General features: G+C 62.5%; 2 protein-coding genes across 2 annotated transcripts; one reads left to right on the top strand and one right to left on the bottom strand.

The window, feature by feature from the left end:
• Window positions 1–172: 172 nt before the first annotated feature.
• Window positions 173–10,954, bottom strand: NPHS1 (NPHS1 adhesion molecule, nephrin; the record flags this gene model as incomplete). The annotated part of the gene is given in 10 exon segments (XM_074858101.1): window positions 173–302; window positions 1,428–1,620; window positions 1,713–1,836; window positions 3,542–3,681; window positions 3,851–4,008; window positions 5,907–6,099; window positions 7,274–7,395; window positions 8,318–8,421; window positions 9,652–9,733; window positions 10,836–10,954. Coding segments are annotated over 10 exon segments (1,365 nt in total), but the record flags the coding sequence as incomplete, so codon positions are not given.
• Window positions 8,506–9,634, top strand: LOC141939080 (uncharacterized; the record flags this gene model as incomplete). Its single annotated transcript, XM_074858102.1, has 1 exon — window positions 8,506–9,634. A coding segment is annotated over one exon (906 nt), but the record flags the coding sequence as incomplete, so codon positions are not given.
• Window positions 10,955–11,053: the final 99 nt, after the last annotated feature.

The raw sequence follows: 11,053 nt of genomic DNA, 5'->3' as shown, positions 1-11,053 counted from the left end.
CTATTTTGGGTCAGTTTTGGGACATTTTGTGGCGTTTGGTGCCATTTTGGGGTGTTTTGGGGCCATTTTGGGGCCATTTTGGGTCAGTTTTGGGACATTTTGTGGCGTTTGGTGCCATTTTGGGTTGTTTTGGGGCCATTTTGGGTCATTTTGGGGCGCTTTGGGCACTGACGTGCGGCCGTGGCGGAGCCAGCGCAGGGTGGGGGTGGGGCGGGCGGGCCCGGCCAGGCAGGTCAGCACCAGGGGCTGCCCCGGGCGGGGCTCGGGCGGGGTCGCCGTGATGGCCACCGACAGCGGCGGGACTGGGGACACACACGGGGACACGGCCACCGTCACCCGCGGCCACCTCGTGGTCACGTGGTGGCCACCATCCCCCCGTGGCCACCCCACAGCCCCCCCATGACCCCCCAAGGTTCCCCCATGGCCACCATCCCCCCTTGTGGCCACCCCACCACCCCCCATGGCCACCATCCCCCCATGGCCACCCCACAACCCCCCCATGGCCACCCCATGACCCTCCCATGGCCACCATCCCCCCATGGCCACCCCACAGCCACCCCATGGCCACCATGACCCCAAGATCCCCCCATGGCCACCCCATGACCCCCCCAAAGTCCTCCCATGGTCACCATCCCCCCTTGTGGCCACCCCACCACTCCCCATGGCCACCATCCCCCCATGACCACCCCAAGACCCCCCCCATGGCCACCATCCCCCTGTGGCCACCCCATGACCCCCCATAGCCACCATCCCCCCATGACCACCCCATGACCCCCCCATGACCACCCCATGACCCCCCATGGTCCCCCCATGGCCACCATCCCCCCTGTGGCCACCCCACCACCCCCCATGGCCACCATCCCCCCACGACCCCCCCATGGCCACCTCATGACCTCCCCAAGGTCCCCCCATGGCCACCATCCCCCTTGTGGCCACCCCACCCCCCCCCATGGCCACCATCCCCCCATGACCACCCCATGACCCCCCATGGTCCCCCCCATGGCCACCTTGTGGCCACCATCCCCCCTGTGGCCACCCCACCCCCACCCATGGCCACCCCAAGACCCCCCATGGCCACCTCATGATCCCCCATGGCCACCATCCCCCTTGTGGCCACCCCACCCCCCCCCATGGCCACCATCCCCCCATGGCCACCCCATGACCCCCCAAGGTCCCCCCATGGCCACCATCCCCCTTGTGGCCACCCCACCACCCCCCATGGCCACCCCATGACCCCTCATGGCCACCATCCCCCCATGGCCACCCCAAGACCCCCCATGGCCACCTCATGATCCCCCATGGCCACCATCCCCCTTGTGGCCACCCCACCCCCCCCCATGGCCACCATCCCCCCATGGCCACCCCAAGACCCCCCCAAGGTCCCCCCATGGCCACCACCCCACCCCCCCCCCCCCCCCAAAACTCACACAGGACCCCCAGGCGGGTGCTGACGCTGGGTGGGGGAGGGGCGTTGCCCCGGTTGGGCGTGGCCGCCCCTCCCCCCGCCTGACAGCGGTAGGTGGCCCCGTTGTCCCCCGGTGTCACCGTCACCGTCAGCTCCCGCGTCACCACCGACCCCCCCCCGGTCACTTGGGGACCCTCCTTGACCCCCCGCCCGTCCTGGGGGGGGGCACCCTAAGGGTCAGCCCCTCCCCCCACCCTAAAATGGGAGGGGGGAGGGGGAGGGGTGGGTGGGTGGGGGGAGGGGTGACCTTGGTCCAGGTGAGGCGGGGGGAGGGGTGACCCCCCCGGGCGTGGCAGCTCAGGCGCAGGCGGGTCCCCACGCGGAAGGTGGCGTTGGGGGGAGGGGCCTCGAGCCACAGCGCTTGGGGGGGGGTCTGGGGGGGGGGAGGGGCGTGTCCCCACGTGTCCCCTCCCCCCCTCCCCCCCCCCCCCGGAGTGCCAGGGGGGCCCCAAGCTCCTCCCAGTATATCCCAGTGTCTCCCAGTCCCGTCCCAGTGCCTCCCAGTGTCCTCCCAGTATATCCCAGTCCCTCCCAGTCCCTTCCCAGTATATCCCAGTCCCTCCCAGTCCCTCCCAGTCCCCTCCCAGCTCCTCCCAGTCCCCCCCAGTCCCCTCCCAGTATATCCCAGGCCCTTCCCAGTCCCTCCCAGTATATCCCAGGCCCTTCCCAGTCCCCTCCCAGTCCCTTCCCAGTATATCCCAGTCCCTCCCAGTCCCCTCCCAGTCCCTTCCCAGTATATCCCAGTCCCTCCCAGTCCCCTCCCAGCTCCTCCCAGTCCCCCCCAGTCCCCTCCCAGTATATCCCAGGCCCTTCCCAGTCCCTCCCAGTATATCCCAGTCCCTCCCAGTCCCCTCCCAGTCCCTTCCCAGTATATCCCAGTCCCTCCCAGTCCCCTCCCAGCTCCTCCCAGTCCCCCCCAGTCCCTTCCCAGTATATCCCAGTCCCCTCCCAGCTCCTCCCAATCCCTCCCCAGTATATCCCAGTCCCTCCCAGTCCCCTCCCAGCTCCTCCCAGTCCCTTCCCAGTATATCCCAGTCCCTCCCAGTATATCCCAGTCCCCTCCCAGTTCCCCCTAGTCCCTCCCAGCTCCTCCCAGTCCCCTCCCAGTTCCCCCTAGTCCCTCCCAGCTCCTCCCAGTCCCCCCCAGTCCCTTCCCAGTATATCCCAGTCCCCTCCCAGCTCCTCCCAATCCCTCCCCAGTATATCCCAGTCCCTCCCAGTCCCCTCCCAGCTCCTCCCAGTCCCTTCCCAGTATAGCCCAGTCCCTCCCAGTCCCCTCCCAGTCCCTCCCAGTATATCCCAGTCCCTCCCAGTCCCTTCCCATCTCCTCCCAGTCCCTCCCAGTATCCCAGTCCCTCCCAATCCCCTCCCAGTCCCTCCCAGTATATCCCAGTCCCTCCCAATCCCCTCGCAGTCCCTCCCAGTCCCCTCCCAGTCCCTCCCAGTCCCTCCCAGTCCCTTCCCAGTCCCTCCCAGTCCCTCCCAGTATATCCCAGTCCCTTCCAGTCCCCTCCCAGTCCCTTCCCAGTATATCCCAGTCCCTCCCAGTCCCCTCCCAGCTCCTCCCAGTCCCCCCCCAGTCCCCTCCCAGTATATCCCAGTCCCTTCCCAGTCCCTCCCAGTCCCCTCCCAGTATATCCCAGTCCCTCCCAGTCCCTTCCCAGTATATCCCAGTCCCTCCCAGTCCCCTCCCAGCTCCTCCCAGTCCCCCCCAGTCCCTTCCCAGTATATCCCAGTCCCCTCCCAGCTCCTCCCAATCCCTCCCCAGTATATCCCAGTCCCTCCCAGTCCCCTCCCAGCTCCTCCCAGTCCCTTCCCAGTATATCCCAGTCCCTCCCAGTATATCCCAGTCCCCTCCCAGTTCCCCCTAGTCCCTCCCAGCTCCTCCCAGTCCCCTCCCAGTTCCCCCTAGTCCCTCCCAGCTCCTCCCAGTCCCCCCCAGTCCCTTCCCAGTATATCCCAGTCCCCTCCCAGCTCCTCCCAATCCCTCCCCAGTATATCCCAGTCCCTCCCAGTCCCCTCCCAGCTCCTCCCAGTCCCTTCCCAGTATATCCCAGTCCCTCCCAGTCCCACCCACGGGTGACGCTGAGCACGACGCTGGCGCTGCGGGTGCCCAGCCCGGGGCCGACGGCTTCGCACACCAGCGGGCGCCCGTGGTCCTGGCGCCGCCCCACCACGGTGACGTTGGATGACGTCACCGAGCCACGCCCTTCCCCCTGTGACGTCATCGCGGGGGTGGGCGGGGTCACGGCGGGTCAATACGGGGTCACACGGGGCCACCCCCCCCCTTCCAGATGCCCTTCAGGGAGCTGCGTGGCCACGCCCCCTCCGCGAGGCCACGCCCCCCCCTTCCCGAGGCCACGCCCCCCCTCCCCCGGGCCTCACCCACGTGCGGGCGCTGTCAATCACCGCCAATTCCCGCCCCCCCAGCCACCAGCGCAGCTGGACTGGGGGGTTACTGGGAGCACTGGTGCAGGTCAAGGTCAACGTCCCGTTTTCCGCCACTGTCGGGGTCCCCGTGATCGTCACCTCGGCCGGGGGGTCTGGGGGGGCAACCAGTATAAACCAGTGCTCCCAGTATGGCCTCCCAGTATCCCCAGTGGCTCCCAGTATAGCTCTGGCCTCCCAGTATGCCTGGGGGATCCCAGTTTGGACTCCCAGTATAACTTTAACCCCCCAGTCTGGCCTCCCAGTATTCCCAGTAGCTCCCAGTCTGGCCTCCCAGTATCCCCAGTGCCTCCCAGTATAACTTTGACCTCCCAGTATGGGTTCCCCATATCCCCAGTAGCTCCCAGTCTGGCCTCCCAGTATCCCCAGTGCCTCCCAGTATAACTCTGACCTCCCAGTCTGGCCTCCCAGTATCCCCAGTAGCTCCCAGTCTGGCCTCCCAGTATCCCCAGTGCCTCCCAGTATAACTCTGACCTCCCAGTCTGGCCTCCCAGTATCCCCAGTAGCTCCCAGTCTGGCCTCCCAGTATCCCCAGTAGCTCCCAGTATAACTCTGACCTCCCAGTCTGGCCTCCCAGTATCCCCAGTAGCTCCCAGTCTGGCCTCCCAGTATCCCCAGTGCCTCCCAGTATAACTCTGACCTCCCAGTCTGGCCTCCCAGTATCCCCAGTAGCTCCCAGTCTGGCCTCCCAGTATCCCCAGTAGCTCCCAGTATAACTCTGACCTCCCAGTCTGGCCTCCCAGTATCCCCAGTAGCTCCCAGTCTGGCCTCCCAGTATCCCCAGTGCCTCCCAGTATAACTCTGACCTCCCAGTCTGGCCTCCCAGTATCCCCAGTAGCTCCCAGTCTGGCCTCCCAGTATCCCCAGTAGCTCCCAGTATAACTCTGACCTCTCAGTATGGCCTCCCAGTATCCCCAGTAGCTCCCAGTCTGGCCTCCCAGTATCCCCAGTGCCTCCCAGTATAACTTTGACCTCCCAGTATGGGTTCCCCATATCCCCAGTAGCTCCCAATCTGGCCTCCCAGTATCCCCAGTGGCTCCCAGTATAGCTCTGGCCTCCCAGTATGCCTGGGGGATCCCAGTTTGGACTCCCAGTATAACTTTAACCCCCCAGTCTGGCCTCCCAGTATCCCCAGTAGCTCCCAGTCTGGCCTCCCAGTATCCCCAGTGCCTCCCAGTATAACTCTGACCTCCCAGTCTGGCCTCCCAGTATCCCCAGTAGCTCCCAGTCTGGCCTCCCAGTATCCCCAGTGCCTCCCAGTATAACTTTAACCTCCCAATATGCGCTCCCAGTATCCCCAGTGCCTCCCAGTATTCCCAGTGCCTCCCAGTATAACTTTAACCTCCCAACATGGGCTCCCAGTATCCCCAGTAGCTCCCAGTCCATCCTCCCAGTATCCCCAGTGCCTCCCAGTATAACTCTGACCTCTCAGTATGGCCTCCCAGTATCCCCAGTAGCTCCCAGTCTGGCCTCCCAGTATCCCCAGTGCCTCCCAGTATAACTCTGACCTCTCAGTATGGCCTCCCAGTATCCCCAGTAGCTCCCAGTCTGGCCTCCCAGTATCCCCAGTGCCTCCCAGTATAACTCTGAACTCCCAGTATGGCCACCCAGTATCCCCAGTAGCTCCCAGTCTGGCCTCCCAGTATCCCCAGTGCCTCCCAGTATAACTCTGACCTCCCAATATGCGCTCCCAGTATCACCAGTGCCTCCCAGTATCCCCAGTGCCTCCCAGTATAACTCTGACCTCCCAATATGGGCTCCCAGTATCCCCAGTAGCTCCCAGTCCATCCTCCCAGTATCCCCAGTGCCTCCCAGTATCCCCAGTGCCTCCCAGTATAACAACTTTAACCTCCCAGTCCGTCCTCCCAGTATCCCCAGTGCCTCCCAGTACAACTCCAATTCCCAGTAGGGTCTCCCAGTCTAACTTTAACCTCCCAGTAGAACCCAGTACTCCCAGTTTCCCCTCCCCCCCCCCCCCCCTTCCCCTACTCACAGGTGACGCTGAGAGTGACGCTGGTGCTGGCCACGCCCCCTGACTTGGCCACGCCCCCCGCGCTGGCCACGCCCCCCACGCTGCAGCGAAGCTCCGCCCCATCGTCCTCGGGGGTCACCGTCAGGGTCACGTGACTCCGCGACACCCCGGGGGGCCCCTCCCGCACCCAGGGACCGGCCAGGGGCTGCCCGGACTGGGGGGGCACCAGTGCCACCAGTAAGGGCTCCCAGTGCCACCAGTAAGGGCTCCCAGTGCCTCCCAGTGTTCCCAGTGTCCCCAGTGCCACATCCCAGTGCTCCCAGTAACCTCCCAGTGCTCCCAATCCCTCCCAGTAACGTTCTCCCAGTGTTCCCAGTGCCCCCAGTGCCACATCCCAGTGCTCCCAGTCCGTCCCAGTGTTCCCAGTGCCACAACCCAGTGCTCCCAGTCCCTCCCAGTAGCCTTCTCCCAGTGCTCCCAGCATTCCCAGTGCCCCCAGTGCCACATCCCAGTGCTCCCAGTCCCTCCCAGTAGCCTTCTCCCAGTGCTCCCAGCATTCCCAGTGCCCCCAGTGCCACATCCCAGTGCTCCCAGTCCCTCCCAGTAGCCTTCTCCCAGTCCCTCCCAGTGTTCCCAGTGTCCCCAGTGCCACATCCCAGTTCTCCCAGTCCCTCCCAGTGTTCCCAGTGCCACATCCCAGTGCTCCCAGTCCCTCCCAGTAGCCTTCTCCCAGTCCCTCCCAGTGTTCCCAGTGCCCCCAGTGCCACAGCCCAGTGCTCCCAGTCCCTCCCAGTGTTCCCAGTGCCACATCCCAGTGCTCCCAGTCCCTCCCAGTAGCCTTCTCCCAGTCCCTCCCAGTGTTCCCAGTGCCCCCAGTGCCACAGCCCAGTGCTCCCAGTCCCTCCCAGTGTTCCCAGTGCCACATCCCAGTGCTCCCAGTCCCTCCCAGTGTTCCCAGTGTCCCCAGTGCCACATCCCAGTGCTCCCAGTCTCTCCCAGTAACCTTCTCCCAGTGTTCCCAGTGTCCCCAGTGCTCCCAGTCCCTCCCAGTAACCTTCTCCCAGTGCTCCCAGTCTCTCCCAGTAACCTTCTCCCAGTGTTCCCAGTGTCCCCAGTGCTCCCAGTCCCTCCCAGTAACCTTCTCCCAGTGCTCCCAGTCTCTCCCAGTAACCTTCTCCCAGTGTTCCCAGTGCTCCCAGTCCCTCCCAGTAACCTTCTCCCAGTGCTCCCAGTCCCTCCCAGTGCCCTGTCCCAACACCCTCACTGCCTCTGCTTCCCCATCCCAGTGCTCCCAGTGCTCCCAGTGCTCCCAGTCCCTCCCAGTCCTCTCTCCCGCTGCTCCCAGTGCCCCCACGTCCCCCTCCCAGTGCTCCCAGTGCTCCCAGTACCTTGTCCCAGTGCAGACTGGGAGGGGGGTTGCCCCCGTGGACGACGCAGACCAGTCGCAGGGTGTCCCCCGCCCGCACGTGGGGTGACTCCAGTCCCTCGATGACGGGGGGGCCGGGGGGAACTGGGGAGCACTGGTTAGACTGGGAGGGCCCACAGCCTCCGTGGGGGAGGGACTGGGGGCCACTGGGGGGGACTGGGAGGGGTCGGGGCCTTCTGGAGGGCACTGGGTGGGGACTGGGGGTACTGGGAGGCACTGGGAGGGCTCAGTGCCTCCGTGGGTGGGGACTGGGAGGTACTGGGAGGGGACTGGGAGGTACTGGGAGGGCTCAGTGCCTCTGTGGGTGGGGACTGGGAGATACTGGGAGGCACTGGGAGGTACTGGGAGGGCTCAGTGCCTCTGTGGGTGGGGACTGGGAGATACTGGGAGGCACTGGGAGGGCTCAGTGCCTCTGTGGGTGGGGACTGGGAGATACTGGGAGGTACTGGGAGGCACTGGGAGGGCTCAGTGCCTCTGTGGGTGGGGACTGGGAGATACTGGGAGGCACTGGGAGGTACTGGGAGGGCTCAGTGCCTCTGTGGGTGGGGACTGGGAGATACTGGGAGGCACTGGGAGATACTGGGAGGGCTCAGTGCCTCTGTGGGTGGGGACTGGGAGGCACTGGGAGGTACTGGAAGGGGACTGGGAGGCACTGGGAGGGGACTGGGAGGCGACTGGGAGGGCTTAGAAGGGCCTTGGGAGGTCCCAGTACCTCTATGGGTGGGAACTGGGAGGTACTGGGGGATACTGGGAGGGCTCAGTGCCTCTGTGAATGGGGACTGGTGGGGACTGGATGGTTACTGGGAGGTACTGGGAGGCACTGGGAGGGCTTAGAAAGGCCTTGGGTGGTCCCAGTACCTCTGTGGGTGGGAACTGGGAGGTACTGGGGGATACTGGGAGGGCTCAGTGCCTCTGTGAATGGGGACTGGTGGGCACTGGAGGGTTACTGGGAGGCACTGGGAGGTTACTGGGAGTTACTGGGAGGCACTGGGAGGGGGGGACTCACAGAGCACCTCCAGGGTGACCCCGGCCTCGGCGGGGGCTGCTCCGGCTTCGTTAGCGGCCGCACAAACGAGGCGCTGCCCGTGGGCGTGGCTGGAGACCGTCAGCCTGGGGGCGGGGCCAGACTGGGCCATACTGGGCCAGACTGGGCCAGACTGGGCCCTATCGGCCTATACTGGGCCATACTAGCTCATACTGGGCCCTACTGGTCCCTATTGGCCCCCATTGGGCTGCACTGGGCTATACTGGTCCCTATTGGTTCATACTGGGCCATACTGGTCCCTACTGGCTCATACTGGGCCGTACTGGTCCTTACTGGCTCATACTGGTCCCTACTGGCTCATACTGGGCCGTACTGGTCCTTACTGGCTCATACTGGGCCGTACTGGTCCCTACTGGCTCATACTGGGCCGTACTGGTCCCTATTGCCCCCCATCGGCCTGTACTGGGCCATATTGGTCCCTATTGGTTCATACTGGGCCATACTGGTCCCTACTGTCTCATACTGGGCCATACTGGTCCCTACTGGCTCATACTGGGCCGTACTGGTCCCTACTGGCTCATACTGGGCCGTACTGGTCCTTACTGGCTCATACTGGTCCCTACTGGCTCATACTGGGCCGTACTGGTCCTTACTGGCTCATACTGGGCCGTACTGGTCCCTACTGGCTCATACTGGGCCGTACTGGTCCCTATTGCCCCCCATCGGCCTGTACTGGGCCATATTGGTCCCTATTGGTTCATACTGGGCCATACTGGTCCCTACTGTCTCATACTGGGCCATACTGGTCCCTATTGGTTCATACTGGGCCATACTGGTCCCTACTGGCTCATACTGGGCCATACTGGTCCCCATTGGCTCATACTGGTCCCTACTGGCTCATACTGGGCCATACTGGTCCCTACTGGCTCATACTGGGCCCTATTGGCTCATACTGGTCCATACTGGTCCCCATTGGCTCATACTGGGCCACACTCATCCATACCAGTCCATACTGGTTTATACTGGGTCATACTGGTCCCTACTGGCTCATACTGGGCCACAGTTGGCCAGTACTGGTTAATAATGGCCCATATAAGGCTCATACTGGTCTATAATGGTTTGTACTGGTCCACTCTGGGCAGTAATGGTGTATACTGGGCCATACTGGTCTATACTGGCCCATAGTGGTCTGTACTGGTCGCTACTGTCCTGGAGTTGGCTGTACTGGCCCATACTGGTCAGTAATGGTGTATATGGGGACATACTGGTCTGTACTGGGCCATACTGGTCTGTACTGGGCCATGGTGGCTGGTACTGGTTTATACTGGGCCATACTGGTGTATACTGGTGCTCACCGGACAGTGGCCTCGCTGGAGCTCAGTTTGGGGTGGGAGCCCTCGACGACGCGGGTGGAGACGTCGGGCAGCGGCACCCCCCCTGTGACCCAAAACTGGCAGAAATCACCCCAAAAATCACCCCAAAAAGCAGCCCCAAACCACCCCCAAAATCGCCCCAAATGACCCCAAAAAATCAGCCCCAAGTCACCCCAAAATCACCCTGAATTCACCCCAAAAATCACCCCAAAATAGCACTCTGAAATTCGGCCCCAAATTGCCCTGAAATCACCCCAAAACCAACCCCAAAATCACCCCAAATTACCCCAAAAAATCAGCCCAAAATCACCCTGAAATTCGGCCCCAAATTGCCCTGAAATCTCCCAAAATTACCCCAAAAAATCAGCCCAAAATCACCCTGAAATTCGGCCCCAAGTTGCCCTGAAATCTCCCAAAATTACCCCAAAAAATCAGCCCAAAATCACCCTGAAATTCGGCCCCAAATTGCCCTGAAATCACCCCAAAACCACCCCCAAAATCACCCAAAATTACCCCAAAAAATCAGCCCAAAATCACCCAAAAAATCAGCCCCAAATTACCCCCAAATCACCCCAAAAATCACCCCAAAATTATCCAAAATTACCCCAAAAATCAGCCCCAAACCACCCCCAAAATCGCCCCAAATGACCCCAAAAAATCAGCCCCAAGTCACCCCAAAATCACCCTGAATTCACCCCAAAAATCACCCCAAAATATCACCCTGAAATTTGGCCCCAAATTACCCTGAAATCACCCCAAAAATCACCCCAAAATTATCCAAAATGACCCCAAAAAATCAGCCCAAAATCACCCCAAAATTTAGCACCAAATTGCCCTGAAATCTCCCCAAATTACCCCAAAAAATCAGCCCCAAATCACCCCAAAATCACCCCAAAATTCAGCCCCAAATTACCCTGAAATCACCCCCAAACCAACCCCAAAATCTCCCAAAATTACCCCAAAAAATCAGCCCTAAATCACCCCAAAATCAGCCCCAAATTACCCCAAAATTCGGCCCCAAATTGCCCTGAAATCACCCCAAAACCACCCCCCAAAATGCCCCAAAATCCTTCATTCTAAAATCCCTCATTTCCCCCCCCCCCAAAATCCCCAAATCCCCCCAAAATGACCCCAAACCGCCCCCCCCCCCCCCCCCCGTTTCTCACCCAGGGTGAGGGTGAGGCGGGGGGCGGGGCGAGCGTTGGGGGCGTGGCATCGCACCTCCACCTCGGCCCCGCCCACCCACGGCAGCTCCGCCCCCGGGGGCAGCTCCAGTTGGGGGGGGGCCCGGGGGTACTGGGGACACCAGTAGAAACCAGTTAGGAGCGGGAATTCTGCCCTGGCAACCCCCCCCAGGCTTCCCAGTAACGTCCCAGTGCCTCCC

This window comes from Strix uralensis, unplaced genomic scaffold (genome assembly GCF_047716275.1).
Source record: "Strix uralensis isolate ZFMK-TIS-50842 unplaced genomic scaffold, bStrUra1 scaffold_576, whole genome shotgun sequence".
Lineage (NCBI taxonomy): Eukaryota > Metazoa > Chordata > Aves > Strigiformes > Strigidae > Strix > Strix uralensis.
The sequence above is the reverse complement of the archived record's forward strand: the minus strand, read 5'-3'. Positions and strand labels throughout refer to the sequence as shown.